Raw genomic sequence first — 22,091 nt, 5'->3', positions numbered from 1 at the left:
CACGAGGTTTGCACAATAATAAATCACATCATTGCAGTCTGAGTACATAACCCAGTCATATATGTGTGTGGTGGTGTGAAGAGTATCTACCCCATCAGAGATGTGTGTGTGGTGTGGTGCTTTTTGCACCTATCAGTGATGTGAGTGTGTGTGTGTGTGTGTGTGGTGTGGTGCTTTTTGCACCTATCAGTGATGTGAGTGTGTGTGTGTGTGTGTGTGTGTGTGTGTGTGTGGTGTGGTGCTTTTTGAACCTATCAGTGATGTGAGTGAGTGTGTGTGTGTGGGGTGTGTGTGTGTGTGGAGGGGGGTGGGGTGTGTGTGTGTGTGTGTGTGGGGTGTGTGTGGGGTGTGTGTGTGGGGTGTGTGTGTGGGGTGTGTGTGTGTGGGGTGTGTGTGTGTGGGGTGTGTGTGTGGGGTGTGTGTGTGTGTGGGGGGGGGGTGTGTGTGGGGTGTGTGTGTGTGTGTGTGTGGGGGTGTGTGTGTGGGGTGTGTGTGTGGTGTGTGTGGGGGTGTGTGTGTGGGGTGTGTGTGTGGGGTGTGTGTGTGTGTGGGGGGGGTGTGTGTGTGGGGTGTGTGTGTGTGTGTGTGTGTGTGTGTGTGTGTGTGTGTGCGTGTGTGTGTGTGTGTGTGTGTGTGCGTGTGTGCGTGTGTGAGTGTGTGTGTGTGGGGTGTGTGTGTGTGTGTGTGTGTGGGGGGTGTGTGTGTGTGTGTGTGGGGGGGGGTGTGTGTGTGTGTGTGTGGGGGGGGGGGGTGTGTGTGTGTGTGTAGCTCCTCACCCTCAGGCCCCTGATCTGGAGGCTGCCCAGCTCCTGCAGGGTCATGCGGGGGTCCTTGCCCAGCAGACTGGCCCCGTCCTTCAGCCAGCTGATGGAGGGGACGGGATCCCCCGACGCCTGGCACTTCAGGAGCGCCACGCTGTCCACCCCCAGGGTCTGGTTGGACGGGCCCTGGCGGATGATGGGCGGCGGCCTGTCTGTGAGCACTGGGGATTGGACGAGAGTTTTGGAAGAAAAGGAAAGAAGAAAATGTTATATGTTATAAAATAATAACAATAACATTTCAAAACTGCAACAAGTTTGATGTTGATGGTTGGCTGTTTTCTTTCGTGTCAGACTTCAGACAAGTGAAAATAATAGAACATTCCTTCAGCAAGCAGATGTGTGTAACTATTCTTAAAACGACTTATTCTGCAGGTCTTGTAATTGTACCACAATACAATGACCAACCCTGGGTCTTCAGGAAATGGAAAGGCAGAAGTGTTTGCCAGGCTGGGACTGGCGTGACTGATGTGGTCGAGGAATCAACACTGTGTGGTTGAGTGTGGTGGTGAGCATGAGTCTAAGACTCAAAGTGGTTCAGTTAAATACTTCATCATGTCCCACAAACAGAGTTGACTCTCAGCACTACCAAGACCTGAAAATAATCTCCGCTGAATGTGGGGAAGTTGAACGCAACTGGGTCCGCGGCGGCAAGATTCACGACAGGGAAATACCGCTGGTGCGGTTTATTTATCCTTGTTGAGATGGATGTTAAATGTTGAATCATATTTGAATGAATATATGCATTCGTAATGTGTTGGAAATGCCTGTGGCTTCTGCTGTGAAGAAGTAGAAATGTCAGAGGTGCTCTATCAGTGAGCCCCAGTTCCAGCACACGGCCAGTTTATATTTCACAGTTGAATAATGTGGAGTCCCCTGGCTTGGAGGAACCCATTCATTAGCAGGTATGGATTAATGATGTCAGACCTGCAGGGGCTAATTAGCCAGTCTACCTCAGTAACCTTTCAACACATCATCACACCCTCATCTCTCCTCTCCCGCCTCTTTGCTCTCTTTCTCTTTTTCTCTCAAACCCTCTTCCATTGAAAACAGACAAAAACAGAATCCAATCTGCTTTCCCCGACTGAAACCATTTGGCAAGGCCGCGCTCCTCCTGAGCTCAGTTGATAAAGAAAACAGGCGGAAGCAGCAAGGCAGCATTCAGAGCAGAGGGGCTTGAAGAATTATATTTCTATGATAATATTTCAACCCTGTCCTTCCACACCGGAATGCTTTTATCAGGTGGAACATCAATGTGAGTAGCGTTACCCTGAGCTCCAAACCCAGGGAGCTCTCCGAACAGCCCTATCTGTCCAGCCAGAGCCTCGCAGCAGGCCAGCCCACACCATTAATACAGTGAGGGGAGGTCTCTGTCACTGCCATCACCCAGCATGAATCAAGTCCACGTTAAGGTTACTATGAAGCCCTGTGTAGTCCTACGGCCGAGGTCTCGTCCAGAGAAACATCTCCACACGGCAGACACAGGCTAGGCATCATTATCCAGACCTCTCTGGTCTGGATAATGAGTAGCACACTCCTAATTCGAGAGGAGAGCACGGTGAGCCATGAGTGGCCATCTCGATAAGGCCCAGCCAGGGTGTGAACCGCTGTGGGGCGCACGGATGGGAGGATGACATGATGGAGTGATGCAGGCGGAGGAGAGGCGGGGACAGACGAAGACCTTGGCTGTCTGGGCCAGGAATTTCTCATTACAGATCTCCTTGAACCTGGGAGGGGGGGACGACTGTAAATCACCTGCACCCAGTGGCAGGTGTGACCATGACCTCGCAACAGCCCTCCTTCCTCTGCTCTGTTCCTCTCCTCCCTCCCTCCGCCCTGCCCAACACCAATCTACCTCCCTCTCTCCTCCCTCCCTCTGCCCTGCCCAACACCAATCTACCTCCCTCTCTCCTCCCTCCCTCTGCCCTGCCCAACGCCAGTCTGCCTCCCTCTCTCCTCCCTCCCTCCCTCTGCCCTGCCCAACACCAATCTACCTCCCTCTCTCCTCCCTCCCTCCCTCCACCCTGCCCAACACCAGTCTGCCTCCCTCTCTCCTCCCTCCCTCCCTCCCTCCCTCTGCCCTGCCCAACACCAATCTACCTCCCTCTCTCCTCCCTCCCTCTGCCCGGCCCAACACCAGTCTGCCTCCCTCTCCCCTCCCTCCCTCTACCCTGCCCAACACCAGTCTGCCTCCCTCTCTCCTCCTCCTCCACTTCCCCTCCACTCCAGCACTGATAGATATACATACTGTACATTAACAGTACAGTCCACACTTTCATACTGAATCCCATTACACACTGGAGTAACGGGGTTGTCTGTAAGTGCCATCACACTTGTCCCGACAGGAAGTCAGAACTGTGGTACAAGTACAGCAAATGAGAGCAGTCTTGCATACTATTTATATTAAATAATGCAAGTCTTATATAATATGACATATCAGATTTTCAAAGTTCTTAAAATGGTGTCAGCGTCTGAGGCGTTAATCTTTATCCAATCTGATCCTGGCGCAGACATATGTGTGGCTGTCTACTCTCCTTCTCCCTAGCTGAACAGATTAGAGTCACAGAGACCAAGCAGGAGACCATAATTCATCTCTCTCTCACACACACACACACACACACCTACACACACACACACACACACGCTAACTGTTGTCACACTCCCTCCCTCAATCACACTCAACCATCCACATAAACACACAAGCACTTTTACACACATAGATACTGTCTCACTGTCACACACACACACATTTGATCATTAAACTTGGATGCAAGGTCAATGTTTTATTCCCTTGCCGGCCAAAAAAAAAGTATTTAATTAAATAGTATCTAACAAAATGGAAAAAATCAAATATTGCAAGGCAAGGTCATGACAGAGTGTAAAACACATTCTGCAGGCCTATTTCTCAGACAAGGCATGATTTCACTCCTCACCCAGACAAAAAACGTTGTTTTTGCTTCCATTTAAAAGAGTACTTCCGTATGTGCTCAAGGCTACATTTCATATTACAGAATCAACAGGGCAAGAAATGTGCTCTAATTCATTCACTGCAAATGAAAGGCAGCTCCTTCACCACAATGCTAGCAGGGTTAGCACATTGGACAAGGGAGGAGTGATCCGTACGTATCTCACCGTCTAAGCGAATCACGTTCCTGTGTATGTATGTGTGTGTGGGTGGGTGGGTGGATGTATGTGCGCTTGCCAGATTACGTGTAGGAGTGTGTGCACGCTCGCACGTGTCCACAGCACCTCTCAGTGAGCGGAGCATGCTCAGTCGTGTGCGTGCTAGCGCGCTGGCATGGACACGGCTATGCAGCAGTCTCTCTCACCATCTGTGACCTCCAGTTGAGCTTTGGCGAGGATGCTGCCAGCCACGGTCAGGGCCTGGCAGATGTAGTAGCCGGCGTCGGCCCGCTGCACGGCCGAGATGGTGAGGTCTCCGCCGGGGGACACGGAGAAGCGACTGCTGGGCTGCTGGGGCTGGTTGGGGAACAACAGGTTCTGTAGGACCAGGGAGGAGCAGCACAATTAGCAGGGAAATGGATTACAGTCAGGAGCACGTCCAATTGACCCTACATACACACACACACAGAGACATACACACTCACGTCCCTCTGGTTTACTCACACTGAGCAGTTTCAAAGAACCATTCGGAATTAAACACGCATGAGATCTGATAGCTGGCTTCTGCATAATGGAAGCCATTTATTTCCTGCCAAGTCAGAGGCTGGTGGGGGCTCTCAGGGCTGCTTAGACTGCCGGGGGGGGCTTTGATGCCCTTGTTTTGCTTGATTCTACTAATTGCTCTGGGCTGATATGTTTACACAGCACCCTCCCTGCCTAGCCCAGGTAGACTGTGGATGTGGAGGTGAACAGAGGGAGTGGGTGGGGTGGGGCGGGCTGGGGTGGGCTGGGCTGGGAGTGGGTGTGTGGGGTGGGGTGGGAGTGGGTGTGTGGGGTGGGGTGGGGTGGGAGTGGGTGTGTGGGCTGGGGTGGGAGTGGGTGTGTGGGGTGGGGTGGGAGTGGGTGTGTGGGGGGGATCAATGGGAGGGGATGCTCCATTTGAGAGTTGAATCAATCTTGGGTGTTTAGCAGAGAAAGGAGCTAATGAGAGGTGATCAGAGGACTATAATAGCCTGCTGCAAGCTTCGACATTGACAGAAACCTCTCCTCTACCTTTCTGTTGTGGCCTTGAGCTAGTAACCCCCCCCCACACCTAACCCACCTTCTTCTGTTCAGGCCTTCTCTAAAGTCCTTAAAGCCAGCGAACAGAGGAGAGATACATTAGCTGGATTCAATTACACATAATGACTTTAATGCTGCAAATTATGTCGTTTTTTTTAATTAGGCCCTACCCAGCTCCTGCACATGATAGATGTCCACTTCATTATCCAGGAGTGTGGCAGAAAGGCCTTTCTCCCTTCTAATGACTTAATTACCGCTTTAATTTGTTCTCTTAACAAATACCTTCATATCTTATTTAAGATGGAATGAGAGAAATGTACGAGAGAGCGAGAAAGGTTGAAGTGAAGCAGAGAAAGCAATGGGCTTCGGTAAACAAACATAAAAGGATGTGGGCAGGATGAGACTGTTGTCACTCAACCATTGTGAAAGGCCCAATCAAAGCTGGAGAGCAACTATGTACTGAGTGGGTCCTACAGATGAATGGGTGTTGATCTACGTGATTCAGTGTGGTACTGACTCATATGTCTCGGGCTTATTTTAATGTGAGTGTGGCTGGTGTGGGTTTCAACAAGCCTCTGTGGGTGACAGGTGATAGTCTACGTGAACTGCGAAGTACTTCTGTGTGTGTGTGTGTGTGTGGGAGCATGCGTGTGTGTGGGAGCATGTGTGTGCTATGATACAGGTATGAGTCAGCAGCTCAGCATGTCCACTATCTCACTCCTATTCATTCTCTGAGTGGCACTTGCTGTAATCATCTGGCCTCTGGCTAGTGTGCGTTCGAGGTGTGTGTTCGAGGTGTGTGTGTGTGTATGTGTGAACTCAGAGAGACCTGATTCTTATCTCTGGCTCATCTACAAGCCCCAGCAGGCTCTTAATTGCTTCTGTTGTTGAGCAAAGAGAGGAGTCTCAGGTATTTGAATAGCCTATTTGTGTGTGTGAAGGATAGGATCTCTCTTATCAGCAGGGGTCATGGGAAACTGATTAGCACTCCACCTGACACACTGTCGTTTGTCGGAACAAAGGTGGATCTGGCAAGTCTGTGTGCCAGACAAACTGATTGTAGATTGTAACAGTGGTGTGTGTGTGTGTGTGTGTGTGTGTGTGAGTGTACATGTGTACATAGCAGGATTGCAGAATTTTGAGGACACAAATCACGCAAACACACACTGTCACATAGTAAACATAGCCAAGGGCAGGTTCCCATATATTTCAAGGGGTGGTGTGTGTTAGTGTGTGTGTGTGTGTGTGTGCAGACAGTGTGTGCTCTCACCTGGCTGCCCTCTCTCTGCCAGAATACAGCAGGCTGGGGGTTCCCCTTGGTCTCACAGGGGAAGGTGGCCGTGCGCCCCTGAGCCACGATCTGGTCCCTCGGACGAATCACAAACTGGGGCGACGCTGGGGTCAAAGTTAACAAGACACAATTAGACCAATGGAGGTGATTTACCAGCAGGGGGTGATGGTGGTGGTGGTGGGGGGGGGGGGGCAGTTCAGGAGGATTAGAGGGTGTCAAGCAAGGACAGGCACAGCTCAGGCCAAACCGGGCAGGGTGTGTATAGGACCTTGCTGTGTCACCGCCCCCCCCCCCCCCCCCCCCTCAGACCATCCGTCTGGGACGAGGGGAGGACCGACACTGTGAAGTGGGACCATAATGCCATGGCAACCACACTGGCCATTCATCCAGGTGAACGAATCCACGAATGAATGACGACCTTCCGGGCTTCGACACACCCGTCATCCGTCAGACCCAGGAGGACGAGATGGAGCGGGACACACACCCACTACCGTGCTGCAGGGAGACGAAAGGAGCCAACCTCCAGGACTGTGTGTCCATGTTCACTCCTGTGTCTGGGAGCGTTCAGGGGAGTGACACGTCTCCTCCTGCCAGTCTGGAGATGTGTGTGCATGTGTGCTGTCGTGTCTCCACGTGTTATCATACGCTGTAACTCCACTCTTACTCTGGAACAACTACTAACCTACAAATCTCTGCATGGATTGGCACCACTGTACCTCTCCGGTCTCCTTGCACCCTATTGCCCCGCAAGGACACTTAGATCTCAAGATGCCGGCTATCTGGTGGTTCCCAAAATTAAGAAAAAAACAGCTGGAGGTAGGGCGTTCTCATATAGAGCGCCTCTTCTCTGGAATAAACTACCCGTCTCAATTAGGGAGTCTGATACTGTTTCGACGTTTAAAATTAGGTTAAAAACGTTATTGTTTAGTCAATTCTACGACTGTTAAAGGTAAGTATGTTACTAGTTGGAGGCAACGGGGGACGGGTTGTTTCCATCCTTATTCTTTAAGTATAACTTATTTTAGAGTTCTCTTCCCCTGGAACAGATTTCATGTTCCAAATGAGGGGGGCTGTCGCTGTCTTGGTGTGTGGGGTTGCATCAAATTCCCCTTTTTTGCTCTGTTAAATTGCTGCACCAGTCCACACTTGACCGGTGGGGATCTCATTCTATTATGACTGTAACTGTTAGCTGCTCCTGGCATTCTCTAATCCCTGCTCTCCTCTCTCTGTCCCCCCCCACACACATCCCTTGTGGTGTGGGGGGTTTGAGTTGTCAGCACCTGCCTAGTCGTCGGTCAGCCAACGCTGGACCTGGTCGCGAGTCTCCCGGTCCTGTCCTACATCTATAAAGTTGAATAATGGATTTTGGTGTTTTAAAAACCCATCGACACTGTATGACTATGTTTAGCCTGTGTTCTGCTCCTCTCTCCCACCAACCGTCTCTGGAGGAGGGGATCCCTCTCTGAATTGCTCCTAGGTTTCTTCCATTTTTTTTTCTCCTGTTGAGAGTTTTTTGGGAGTTTTTCCTTGTCTTCCTTGAGGGTTTAGGTTGGTTGAGGGGCAGTTCTATGGGCATATGTGAAGCCCTCTGTGACATGCTTGCGTGTAAAAAGGGCTATACAAATACATTTGATTCGATTTGATTTGAACAGGAACCGCAACAGTGATGACTGAGGGCAGGTGGCTGGGAACTGTGGCAAGCTCTGCTAAATGGCTAACCTCTGACCTTGGAAGATGACCTCGAGTGACCTCTCTGTGACTTCTGTGTTTGGCAGGTGACAGTGAGCGTGTCTTCTCTGGCCCCAGATGGAGTCTCATCTGCTCTCACACTCTACACTCGAAAAGCTCCCCGCAGAGGAAATTCAAATCAACCAATTATAGCCAGCAATTCCAGACTTCAGTCAACCCTAACCTAAAGATAACTTCACATCTTATATTTCGAGCAAAACTTTTGCCTCCTTTTATCAGTCAAACTTTATATCGGTCACAGTTTTCTTGAGGGTAAAAACTCCCTCAGCAGTTAGACTTTGAGATTAAGTTGAACATGAAAAGAATATGATATGAGAGACTATTCTGACTGCATTAAAGGGAGAATCTGAGTGAATCCAAATGAATGTAACATAGTTGAAGGTCTGTTTATAAAATCTGTATCACAGTATAATCAAAAACTCAATTCAAACTTTTAATAATGATTTACCAACAGTATATATTTATTAATTATTCATATTTTAGTTTTCATTGCTTTGGCAGCCCACCTGCATTACCTGCGGCTCACAGGTTGGGAGTTGCTGCACTATACAATACAATACTATACAATACTATAATATCACGTATTAGTACTATTATATATTAAAATATACAATAATATGATTTAACTTAGCATCCTGTACTGTAGTCTAAATTCCTGGTTGTTGCAGCCTGTGTAAATCTTCCCCTGATTGTTTCAGCTTTGTGATTTTTTTTTTGTTGGAGTGTGTATTTGTCAAAGATACACACTGTTAAGAATGCTACAGATGGCAACAGATTTACTGCCTTCCTGTTTTGATGCCTCTTTCCTGGATAGCCTGTGCCTTTCAGCCCCTAAGTCACTGTCTGGCAAACTCCACAATTCCTTCTCCTTTAGTCTCTCTCTCTTTCTCTCTTTGTATCTCTCTCTCTCTCTCACACACACACACACACAGACACACACACACATGCGCGCACGCGCACACACACACACACACACAAGGCCTGTGGGATTCTGGGACCCTAATGACTTGAGAGCCTTCTTCCTGTGCCCTCAAAGGGAAACGCATGATCAAGCCTCCATATTTAATTCATGACTAGATACATCCGCCATGGTCTGAGGGGGTCTCACGGCCGAACATCACTGAGAACAATGAAGAAATGGACAGACAGAGACTGACAACACAACAACTACATATCCACACATATTCAAGAACACTATTGTTCCCCCTCAAATCCCACAATCTATCATATTTTATTCAGAGGTTAAAGCAATTACTGTCTCTTTTCCTAGAGGCTGAATGTATAATTTCCTCCATCTTGCTGGATCTTGACAGTTCATGACAATCACAGGGCACCCACAGCTGCCTTGGTGGTGAAGGTTCTGCCACAGAGCGTGTGGCAGGGCCAGTCAGACACGCCTTGACACCCCGGCTTCCCTCTTCTCTCTGTCTTCTCCTCTCCCCCCCCCCCCCCTTCGGTATTTCAGGATCTATGCTCTCCCTCCACACTGCATCCCTCCAGAAGCCCAAACCAGCCCAGCTCCTCCACTAACTAATCCACTGACGACCACACCAACTCTGGGAACTTATCTCCACAGCTTGCCGTTTCCCAGATCCTGGAGTAAGGAACAGGCTAGCCACACGAACGAGTGAGTCACCGCTCTCCAGCTCCCAGCTCAGAGGAAACAAGCCAGGCCAAGACACACAGCTGCCTGAGCCAAGTCCCCCCCAGATGGCTGCCACTCATCCATGTTAACCATGTGGAGTCGGGTGGCTGAGCGGTGAGGGAATCGGGCTAGTAATCCGAAGGTTGCCAGTTCGATTCCCGGTCATGCCAACTGACGTTGTGTCCTTGGGCAAGGCACTTCACCCTACTTGCCTCGGGGGAATGTCCCTGTACTTACTGTAAGTCGCTCTGGATAAGAGCGTCTGCTAAATGACTAAATGTAAATGTAATGTAACCAGGCTCCGACCCCGGGGACCACCAGGAGGCACACACTGGCTAGTCCACACCCAGATGCACAGATGCACCGACTAATCCACTAGTTAACTACAGGGAATGGGTCTATCAGTTAGAGAACTAGGGATTAGCACAGTCTCTGGTTAGTAGACTAGGAGGACTAGACAAAGAAAATAAATCAAACAGTCAGGGTTTAGGGGAACCACTCATTGGTGGGGAGAGGTGGTGGATCTGTGTTAGTACAGGAGGTTAGAGGTTAAAGGCCCTGACCCAGGCAGCAGGTGAACACATGCAGGATGGAGCTCTCTTCAGAAGGATGGGTACTCACCTACAGGGCGAGCTGGAAACACCACAATGGAGGAGTGGATGGACAATACCAAAAAAAGAAACACACACAGATAAACAACGACAAAAAGACACACGTACACACTCACACACACACCAAACCACAACACATAAGACATAAGAAAACAGAAAATGCAGTCAGAATGAATGACATGTTGGGTTGGGGTGCACACTTCCAGCATAGGCCACATAGACAGAGAGGAGCCAACAGAAACTGCTTTCACCCTCATCCTGAAAAACGGTCTCTTGCACCAGCTAGCAGGGTCATCTTTCGCAATCACTGTCTAATCTGATCGCAGCTCCCCCTGGTGGTGGAGCACTTGCAATTCTCTCAGATCAGTCGGGCTTTTAGATCGATAGAAAATCATAGACCCATTAGGACTCATTGATCAATAGGATGTGTGGGTGGCAGCCTTCATACAGGCCGCCAGGGAATAGTTAGGAGCAGAACAGCCTTGCTCACAGGTGAGCTCATGCATCCTCTCTGTCTGCTGTAATGAAGTCTACTCTAAGGGTGGTGTGTGTTCGGAGTACCAAGGTAGGACTGCGCTCATCATAGTCACTGATGGAGAGAGAGAGAGAGAGAGAGAGAGAGAGAGAGAGAGAGAGAGAGAGAGAGAGAGGAGATACACACTTCATATTTAATTCAAGCCTCCAGCTGTTGAAGCCCAGCACCATATTGACATTAACAATAGAAGACCTAGTGTAGTTCATCACTGACTCTGTTTCTGTGTGTGTGTGTGTGTGTGCATGTGTGAATGTGTGTGTGTGCACGTCTATGTGCGTACACCTGGGTGTTTGTGTGTGAACGAGTGAGCGACTCAGTCTGCTGAGCTCTCTCCGAGAACACGCTTCCACACGAGTACAATATTCAAAATGGCTGACAACTGAAATAGACCCCACAGGTTGTTGTACCCCCCGAACACACACCCCCTCCAGAGGTGTTAAAGCGCTCCACAGAGGCCTTGAACAGGTTGATTTAATGGGGAAGAGCGAGAGAGAGAGAGGGGAGATTATGGTTAAAATGTTTTTATTAACCTTGCCCACCTCCAGTGAACGGTTCACCGTCTGCACCAGTAAACTGTGAAATGGCTTCTGTGACTGGAAGGAGAGCGTGGCCCCCCTGGGGCGTTGGAGCGAAGGTGTATGTGTGTGTGTGTGTGTGTAATGTGGTGTGTAAATAATTAAATGGATTCACAGACCACCTCTCTCAGCTGGGAGACTCAACACTATCTGGTCCATTTGTAGAGCCAGTCCACTGGAGCAGTCGCACAGCTAATCAAAACCCTGAGCCGCAGAGATGTTCGGAAGACCTAAACCGAGGCTCCTCCGTGACGTTCGGCGGACGGTGGAAGTGTGGCTGCGGGGGGGCTGAGCCGCGGGGGGTGGGGGGGTCACGTACCTCGGACGGTGAGGCTGGCTGACGCCTCTCCCTTGCCCACGCGGTTCTCCGCCACGCAGGTGAAGGTGCCCTCGTCGCCGGCCGACGCCTTCTTCACTCGCAGCACGTAGTCGTCTTTCTCGTATTTGATCTCATACCTGTAGACACACACACACACACACAAGTCCTCCAGGTGAATCATTTATACGACCCTGTTTTAAAACCAGGAAGCAGGAGATACTTCAGAGACTGGGATTGGTGGAGTGGATTGGCGATGGGTGTTATTAGTGTGGTTGCCACGCTGCTACAAGGTCTTAGGGTAAAATGATGATCATCACTGCTCACCCTGGCACTACTCCTTCTCTAAGACATGATGCTGATTTTCGCTGCCTCGCTACTGGAACAACAACACCCAGCTAATATGGCCCAAAGGCCAGAGGGCTGGCAAACAAACTCTTATTTTCTCACTGTAAAGTCAATACATCTTTCCAATTATTTGCGAAGCATCTAGACAATGTCGACCCTGCTACAGTACATCTAGAGAAAGACAACGAGCCGTTTGTTCATCGTTCCTCCTGCAGGAAACAGTAGACCTTCTGACAAAGGCAGATAGGAAGGAGAAAGATCAATTATTCAGCAATGACACAGAGCAGAGAGGCAGAGGAAGAGGAGGGCTTTCAACTGGAACCGCCAGACTCTTTTAATATTAATGATCTCAGTGAGTGTGTTTGCGTGTGTATGTTTGTGTGTGTTGGCAGTAACATAAATGCAATGACTATGGTACAGTAAAGCACTTTAGGCTGTTTCCTAAAAAGCAAGCCAGACTATCGGAGGACAAAAAGATTTGGCTGTTTTCAATCCTTGCTTCACTGCCTCTGAGGATTTGGAGGTGGTGTGTGTAGTTGTGTGTGTGTGTGTGTGGGGGGGGGGGGGGTGACTCTGACAGGAGATGGATGCTGCCGGTTTGGTTTGTTGCCCTGCTCTGTAATTGGAGTGTTTGGCACAGCAGAGTGAGTGGTGTTTTGGCAGTGGGGGGGGGGGGGCAGTGGGGGGGGGGGGGTTCTGGATGGCAGTCTGACAGCCAGACAACGGTCTGCTACCAGCAGTCTGTCACTCACACACTGATGGTGGGGTTGGGAGTGGGGCGGGGTGGGGTGGGGTGGAACAGTCAGACAGAGCTGGGCAGGCAAGAAGGCTTGCCGGGACACCATGGAAACGATTTGATCCCAAAAAGCACAGCCTCCCTTCCTTCCTCTCAGGACGAACCTTGTCAAGAGATCCTGTGATCTCAGCAAGAGGAAATGGTATGACTTACAATTTCTGTATTTTGTGTGTGCTCCGAACAACAGTTTCTCCATAGCGGGTCTAACAGGCTGGCCAAGCTCCAGAGAGCCCCGTGTGTCGGGGTCTCTTCCTCCTGCAGAAGGCAGAGCGGGGACCCTACAGGCTCCAGGTGTACGGATGGCTGCCTGCCATCTCCAGCTGCAGTTCTCATCTCCCTTCATGTCTGGCTGCTTCTCAGCTGTTATGACATTTCCTGAACTAATGTTTCTGAGGCAGCTTTATTGAAGTGCATTCCGCAGCTCTCACTGGCTCAGCCTATCCACACAGGTCTTTCCGCAGCACTAATGGTTATTTAACTGAGCCAGGAGTGGTGACTGTGTCCTTTGTTCAGCAGACAGGGGGCATTTTCAGTCCAGCACAGGTACGGGCCTGAGAGGAGGAGGAATAAAGCTCTTTCTGTTTGAGGAAGGAGACCCACGTCCGCAGGACTGACAAGACGCCGTCCTCAGACGAGTGCGTGTCGTGGGGGACACGGACGGGCTAACAGAGGGGGCTCAACTCTGCCCTCAAGGAACAGGCTGGGGGAAAAAACAACATGAACTCCCGGAAGCGAAGACCTGGGAGATTCTCTTACATGGTTCCAGTCGTGGACGGCTACACACAAATGCTGTACACATTACAAGACAGCACATTCATTGTTCTCAGCCCCTGACTCCATCAATCACTCAGAACAGCACCTCAGGCTGCTCTATAGCCTATTAAAGGAAAACTGAGCTCAATCTATCTGTAATCAACTGCCTATTACAACACAGCTTAGATGAAATGAGAACTGGAAACACTGGTGGACAAAAGGAGGTTGAGATACACACACACACACACAAACATTTATAAATACACAGTGGGAGATAAAAGATGGCTGTGGCAGCACATGCAAACACACACACACTCACACACACACACGGGGGAACAGTAGGTCTTTCTTTAGCTCTGGGAAGGTTTCTGTTCTCCATTAAAGTGGCAGTGTAATTACACATGTAATACAGAGGACCTGTGGAGAGAAGCACTGAGCCAAGGTGCCCCCGCCCCCTCCACACACACACACACACACACACACACACACAGATATGGAGAGAGACACACACACACACAGTACAGTCTTGCAGTACAGGCACACACACACAGACACACACACACACACACACACACACACACCCAGTACAGGCACACACACACAGACAGTTCTAGCTTTCATATGCAGCAGAATGTGGACTAATGAGAATGTAAACACTTATCAAGGCCAGGAAGTATTTGTCAGGCTAGTTAACTTCATGTGTGCGATGTACAAGGCATATTGAGTTGAAACTACAACACTGAGCACACTTTGAGGAAACCTTTCATGCTGTCCAAGATGGAACAGCTCTGACATCATAAAACAGCTCTATTTTACACCTGACATCCAGTTCAACTCTTCATCTCTGGAGAGTGAGCATTGACACTGGGCCATGAGCTAAAATACAATACCTGGAGACTGGCCTGTTTGGCACAGTAACTTGTCTTGTATCACTCGGCTATGCTGGAGGGAACACACGGTGGCATCGGACCAAATGACTCAGTCTGAAAAGATCTTATCTGGCCGTGTGTGTGTCTGTGTGTGTGAGAGTGTGTGTGTGTGTGTGTGTGTGTGTGTGACCAAGGCTGGGAGTCAGGTGGCTGAGCGGTGAGGGAATCGGGCTAGTAATCCGAAGGTTGCCAGTTCGATTCCCGGTCATGCCAACTGACGTTGTGTCCTTGGGCAAGGCACTTCACCCTACTTGCCTTGGGGGAATGTCCCTGTACTTACTGTAAGTCGCTCTGGATAAGAGCGTCTGCTAAATGACTAAATGTAAATGTAAATGTAATGTAAGGCTCTGGGTGTGGGACAGAGGCCAGCCAGCCACTGGCAGCAGAGAAACCAAGCCTCCCCTCTCAGCCTGATCAAAGCCGTCAGCTGGCCTACCTGTCCACCACTTGTCAACCATGGGAGAGATTCAATTAAACGAGCGCTATCGGCTCTCATCTTCCTCGGTCGGCCCTGGGCCAAAAGCTGCCTCCCTCGCTTCCTAAATTCCTAATTTCCTCACTCCCTGGATGCCTCCCTTTTTCCATCTCCATCACTTTCCTTCTAGGCTTCTTGGGGAGTCCCTCCCTCCCTCCCCTCCTTCCCCCCCTCCCTCCCTCCCTCCTTCCCCCCTCCCTCCTTCCCCCCCCTCCCTCCCTCCTTCCCCCCCTCCCTCCCTCCTTCCCCCCCTCCCTCCCTCCCCCCCCTCTCTACCCCCCTCCCTCTCTTTCTGTCTCCCTCCCTCTCTGTCTGTTCACCATATATGTTCTCTAATTAACGCAACACACCATACTGTATGTTCTCTGATCAATAACAAAGGATCTGTTGTGATGGGGTTCAGAGCTGTATATGTTACTGCAGATGAGTCTGACTGAACATGGGGCACACACGCACACACACCCTCTCCCGCATATGGATGCCAGATGTATCTATTAATATATCAGTGGCAGAAATGGAGACAGGAACCACAACAGCAATCTTTTTTTTCTTGCTGAATTGCGGAGGTGAGAAATGAGTGAAAGTGAAGGGTCAGCACAACTGCAGCTCCTGTCACGCTGGCTTTAACAGCTCTCTCAGAGCGAAGGACACACACAAGCACTCTCACACACACACACACACATGCGCCCACACAGGGCCTTGGCTCCTGGGGTCAGGGGGGACTGAAGGTCTGCATATGGGCATCTCTCCAGAGCAGGGGGCTCAGATAAGATAGGAGCGAGGCCACAGGGCAGGAGGGCAGGGATGGAGGGATGAATGGAGAGGGGGGGGAGCGAGCAGAGATTTGGGCAACACACACAGGGGTTCAGGGAGATAACATACACAGGGACAATCTTTTCTTTGGGATTTGCAGGCTTTTGTAGTTGAACTTCATGGCTGAATATCTCCCTCCGGGAGATGTGAAGGCCGCCGCCCTGCTGTCTCTAACCCTGTCCCCCTCCGCCCTGCTGTCTCTAACCCTGTCCCCCTCCGCCCTGCTGTCTCTAACCCTGTCCCCCTCCGCCCTGCTGTCTCTAACCCTGTCCCCCTCCGCCCTGCTGTCTCTAACCCTGTCCCCCTCCGCCCCGCCGGTGTGCTGTGGGCCTGGCAGATGCTGCACACACTGAGGCCGAGGGAGAAAGGGCCGGGGAACAGCCTATTCTCGACACCCGACCAATCACCTTCCGGCTCCCTCTTTGTAACAGCCAGCACTATTTACTGTGTCCTTGTAAAGGCAATAACTCACTGTTCACGCCACTCTCCCGCTGCGAGGACACAATAACTGTATCGCCGGCTTTCCCCAGCAGAGATGCCAGCCCTGCCACCCTGCGCCCTCTGTGCCTGTGTGTGTTTGCATGGGAGGCTGAGAGACGCTGAGCACATTAAAGTCCTGTTTACTCAGCTGAGGCACTGGCTCCACCCACAAGCACACACACACACACACACACGCGGTGCACACTCTGCAGCAAGACTTAGGGAAGGGAAGGAGAGGAGTGATGGGGGCTAATTCTCTCTGTGTGCAGCTTATCATATTAATAAGGACAGTGTAACCTTTTCAGATGCTTCATAAACAGCCCCACCCCACCACCCCCCCAAACTTCCAAGTGGTTTCTCCCAGGGGGTCTTTCATATGCCCCCGCCACCCATGCAGAGGGGACCACCAAAGACACACAGGCGCTCATGTACCCCCTCCACACACACACACACACACACACACACCCACACACCGACACACACTCCCCAGGCTAGACGGTGCTAGACGGAGTTCTGTGTACCAGAGCTGTGAGCTCCACCACACTGCCGATGTACGGTGGCTTCGTTTGAATTGAAACGGTTTTGAAGCGGCGCTTGGGAAAGGGTGTCTCAGTTTTGATGTTGCGACTGCAGATAAGCCTCAGAGTGTCGAGCGCGATACCGACGGAACAATACGCAGCGCTCGCTCCGCCGCACAACACGGCCAGAGGAGAATGTCAGCATTAGAATAACACAGCCTCCTTCTCTTCCATCTGCTTCACAGTTAGGAGGAACCCAGATAACAAGTGAAAACCAAAATATCTCCGCAGTGTAATTATAAACGATGGAAGATCAGTCATTTTAATAATTTGCCTTCCTTTGTTTTCGCTCGCTTGTTACTTGCGCTTTCAAATTAGACCGTACATCCACAGTGCAAATGTGGACAATATAGTCCTATATCGTCATGCGTTAATTAGTGTATTTAAATGAGCAGCACATGTGGTGCTCTGAGAAGGACTACATCAAAGAAGGGGGGGGGGTGCCTTCTCAGTTTGTTTTGGCAGAGGAGTGACCTGAGGCCCGGTGAACCCAGTCCTTATCAGACACAAACACAGACCAGGGCCGGGAGCTTTGGGAAATGCCAGCTCCTCTGTGTGTGTGGGTGTGTGTATGGGTGTGTGTGTGTGTGTGTGTGTGTGTGTGTGTGTGTGTGTGGGTGTGTGTGTTCACTACCGGCCGGGTCTGTTTGATGTCCAGTACAGTGGCGATGTTGTTGACTCTGTGAGTCACAGCCTCTACCAGACCAGTGAGACCAGGAACAACAGGATCACTGTCAGTCATGCCACCAGGATCTCAGATACCCAGGTCCATGTGGGCTAGGTTCTGTCTAACTACAGATGATCTCTCTCTTGATATGTCTTTATTTTCTCAGTTTCTCTGTGTTTCTCTGTGTATCTCTGTGTTTCTCTCTCTGTTTCTCTCTCTCTCTTTATCTCTCTCTGTTTCTCTCTCTGTTTCTCTCTCTGTTTCTCTCTCTGTTTCTCTCTCGCTCTCTTTATCTCTCTCTCTCTCAATGGGATCATTGTCATGTGATGCTGTGGGTGTGAGATTAGCCTCAGGTAAAATGCCCGTGCCCACCTTGAAACGCTGACGCAAACACCTACGCGCTGTGTCAGCGAGAGAGCTGGGTATACAGAGTGCTCTCCGAGGTTAGAGGAGAGTGTAATTTCTGCAGCGAACGGCCTAATACGGCTGTTTAATGCCTCCTGGCAGGCAGGAGTGCGAGGCTGGCGCCTGGCAGGTGAGAGCTGGCACAGGGACCATCCTTCTGAGTTATCATCACAGAGACGAGACACAAGCCTGACACTGATCGCCCCTCTGCTCCACTACGCAAAGCAGCGTAAATAAACCAGCCTGGCACCAGCCTGGGCTCAACACCTGCTGGCTCAAGGGAGGAGAGGAGTGTCGAGGAGAGAGGTGAGAAGGAGAGGAGACGAGGGGAGAGAGGAGAGCTCCCCGACTTGATTCACGTCGGGTTGAGGAGGGTCTTACCTCCCCCGAGGGACATCGATGTCATCCTTCCTCCATCGGACATTGGGCTGGGGGTCTCCCTGGACCTGGCACCTGAACTCCACTGTCTCCTCCTCCAGGACCACCTGGTTGATGGGCCGCCGCAGGAAGGTGGGCCGCTCTGGAGGAGCGAGAGGGAGGGAGGGTGGGAGGTCAGAGAAGGGACAGAAAGAGAGGGCGTGAGAGTCAGGGCAAGACAGCACCATAGATACTGTGGTGACAGGGGTCTTCGTGTGTTCCAGGTTGCTAGGGCCTACCGAACACGGTGACCTGGGCCGTCTCACTGTCTCTCTCCCCCACCATGTTGGTGCCCACGCAGATGTACATCCCCGCGTCGCTCTTCCTGGTGTTGGAGATCATCAGCTTCCCTCCTCGAATCTAATTGGCCCACAAACAGGAAGCACTGCCGTCAGACTCTATGTCAGCTGATGGCAGAGCTGATGTCCTAGACCATCTTGTGCTAGCAGTGGCTACCAGAGAAGCTAGTGTGGCTAGCAGAGCAGCTAATGTGGCTAGCAGAGCAGCTAGCGTGGCCAGCAGAGCAGCTAGCGTGGCTAGCATAGCAGCTAGTGTGGCTAGCATAGCAGCTAGTGTGGCTAGTAGAGCAGCTAGCTTGGCCAGCAGAGCAGCTAGCGTGGCTAGCAGAGCAGCTAGCGTGGCCACTCACCGTGATCCTGTCCTCCTTGTCGTCGATGCGCACTTTGTCTTTCTTCCAGAAGATGGTGGGCTCTGGGTGTCCCCTGGGTGGGACGCACTCCAAGATGGCCGGCTCTCCCGCAGCCACCACCACGTCTGTGGGGTTCTGTCTGAAGTCATCACGCAGCACTGAGGGAGGGGGGAGGGGGAGTGGGAGAGTGGGAGGGAGGGAGGAAAAGACAAAACCATCATAAATCATTTGTGTGAACACAGTAGTGTTGGATGGTGTAACCCTGCCCTTGTTGTGTTTATCTAAAACCAGTATGAATTGGCAGATGCATCTTATTTGTACCTGGGAGGATTTCCAGGGGTAACGTGTTATGTGATTGGCCCAGCACCAGTAAGGTGTGATGTGATTGGCCCAGCACCACTGGGGGCTAATTGATATGAATGGAAATCTCTAGAGTTAGCAGAGCTAAGCCAGACTGCATGGCCTGAAGCATGCTGTCACTCACATGTGAGAGCTCTCAAGGGTGGCACACACACAATCACACCCACACACACACACACACACTTAAAACACACACAGAAAGAGAAAGAGCCAGTGGGTGGTCTGGCAAACAAACCCTGTCTGGTATCTAATCAGCCTCAGGTTGTGCTTTCATCACACAGATAGCCTTTCACCTTGACAGAAGTTCAGTCACACACACACAGGTATACAAAATGTATTCCTGAATGGGTCGTTTGAGTTTGTTGTACCCGTCTGTATTACCGATGAACAGGCAAGAACGTCTGTGTGAAATATGAGTTGGTAGAGTCAGGCTGCTCCTCAGACTCCTGGCCTCAGAAACGCGCTGCGCCTGCACAATCGGACACCTTCCTGTTGGTCCTAAACCCACCTAATCCCAGAGTGCTGGAAGCCCAAGCTGGCGGTGTCTGGTGGGGCGTCAGGGGACGGCCGAGGACAGGAGAGGGGGAGGGAGGAGGCCACTGACAGAGAACAGAGAAGGAAGGGCCTGTCTGAGGAGGACGTCAGTGGAGAGCCACCTGAAGGACAACATCACAGGTCCCCATGTATCCTGTGTGGTGCCGTGAGACAGCGAGGGTCTACAGCAGGGACGGCTGGTTCCAGAGCGCTGCTCGCGCCTTTGACTCTCATCAGGTTATTTATTTATTTAGACGAAGGGATGATGAGGGGGAGGGAGAGAGGGAGGGGGAGAGAGGGGGCAGGAAGAGAGAAAGCTTTCAACCCAATTATCCAGGGGCTGGAGCTAGGTGCACAGTGGGACTTTTGTGTGACACGAATTCAAAAGCAGCCCCTCGCAAAGGAGAGAGGGAGAGGAGAGAGACAGACAGAGAGCTACAGAGAGGAGAGAGAGAGACAGAGAGAGAGAGAGAGAGAGAGAGAGAGAGAGAGAGGAGAGCGAACGAGGAGAAAGGGACAAAGGAGAGACTCTGGATGAGGAGAGGGATGAATAGAGAAAGGGAGAGCTAGCGATGGGGGGAGAGAGCAGGAGAGAAAGTGGTGGCTTGGGAAGCATTCTGCTATTGTTTGATGTGCTCTAAACGGGGGTGGGGGGGCAGGGAGGGAGGGAGGGGCGTTATTAGTACGCCCCCCCCCACCCCCCCCACACCCCACAGAGAGCTGCTCCCCAGCCTGCCTGGCCACTGAGGGCACCATCAGTGTCTCCTGTGTTTACATGCCAAACAGGAGTCCTGCTGGCTCCTGTCTCTTCCCACTATGAACCCAGCTGCCCCCTGCTGCTCTCCTGGGCCTGTTTGGTGGGACTCCATTCAGAGGTAGTGTCCGTGGGCTTTGATTTAGGACCAATTAACTTTGGAAAAAGGAACACGAATGGTGTGAGTGCGCGCGCGAGTTGTCAGTGTGAACGATGCAGTGTTCCACACCGCGTAAGTGTTTATTGTAACATTGTAAGCCCTCTGTGACATGCTTGCGTGTAAAAAGGGCTATACAAATAAATTTGATTAGATTTGATTTGTAACAGAACAGCCCTTCCCGCTAAAGCCTAATGAATCCATATCACGTAGACACACACACACACTTGTTGGTGTGGCTCCAGACTCAAACAAACAGATTATGTGTGGGGTGAAAGGATTTGTATTTCTCTGTTTGTTCTGCTCTGTGGTAGAGCAACACACTGAGCAGATGTGTACATTTACTAAACAGATGAATGGGAAGGGACACACACACACGATCTGTTCAAATCCAACGGCTACAACCTTTATAAATAGTCTATCTTTCTAGGATGTATGTTTACATGATGATTAAAACTGACCATCTGCTTGTTCCCATCTTTACAGTTTGAGCATGTAACTTTTTCTGGTGCGTGTCTCTGTGTGTGTGTGTCTGTGTGTGTGTATGTGGGGGGAGGGGGGGGGATTGGAGGCTGTATCCAAACATTTCTCATCTCTCTGTGGAGGTGTGTGTGTGTGTGTGTGGATATGCATGAGTGAGCAGTGCATCTGGTCCATGGATGCAAATGAGCGTTAGCAGGAAGAGCAAAGTGCTGAACTCAGCTCTATCCTAGCCTGAAGCCTCCAGCCTCTGGAGACCCACTGCTGGACCTACAGCAGGTACTGTCCTCCCAACCCTCCAGCTCTTCCTCCTCCAGGATCACCTGCCTCCTCGTGGAGGTGTCTGGGCTCCACGCATTGGCTGGGCCCTCGCTGCTTAGTATGGATGTATTCATACATTTACACCCCTCTGCCTGCAGTCCCTACATCTGTCAGTCAGGCTGCAGGCTGAACAAGACCTTTCTCTGAAACAATACGACTCCTCCAACGCTTCCATGGTTATCTACTCAGCCAGCGATCTGAGGGGTATCAGGGAGGGAGAGAGGTTGGCGAGGGGCAGAGGGGGCCAGCATGCAGACGGTACGGCCCAGTGGTTGGGCAGAAGTACGGCTGGCTCGGTATCAAATCCTGAAGTTAAAGAGAGAAGACTCGGGTTGCAACCAGCTCTGAGAAACAGCAGAGGAGCTGACATGGAGAGGTCGGCCAATAAGGAAAACACAGAGGACACACACTCTCTCACACACACACACACACACACTCTCATACACACAC

The 22,091-nt window shown here is 51.0% G+C and overlaps 1 protein-coding gene across 1 annotated transcript in view; it reads right to left on the bottom strand.

The window, feature by feature from the left end:
- The window catches only part of robo2 (roundabout, axon guidance receptor, homolog 2 (Drosophila)), a 62,859-nt gene extending 41,140 nt beyond the window's left edge, over positions 1-21,719 (bottom strand). The window contains exons 1-8 of the mRNA XM_062473487.1: positions 21,644-21,719; positions 19,036-19,193; positions 18,626-18,746; positions 18,351-18,489; positions 11,729-11,865; positions 6,274-6,398; positions 4,148-4,319; positions 777-982 (exon numbers count right to left, since the gene is read on the bottom strand). Coding sequence (XP_062329471.1) covers positions 777-982; positions 4,148-4,319; positions 6,274-6,398; positions 11,729-11,865; positions 18,351-18,489; positions 18,626-18,746; positions 19,036-19,193; positions 21,644-21,719 — 1,134 coding nt within the window. The remainder of the gene's footprint in view (positions 1-776; positions 983-4,147; positions 4,320-6,273; positions 6,399-11,728; positions 11,866-18,350; positions 18,490-18,625; positions 18,747-19,035; positions 19,194-21,643) is intronic.
- Between the last annotated feature and the right edge of the window lie 372 nt (positions 21,720-22,091).

This window comes from Osmerus eperlanus, chromosome 11 (assembly GCF_963692335.1).
Source record: "Osmerus eperlanus chromosome 11, fOsmEpe2.1, whole genome shotgun sequence".
Classification (NCBI taxonomy): Eukaryota; Metazoa; Chordata; class Actinopteri; order Osmeriformes; family Osmeridae; genus Osmerus; species Osmerus eperlanus.
The sequence above is the reverse complement of the archived record's forward strand: the minus strand, read 5'-3'. Positions and strand labels throughout refer to the sequence as shown.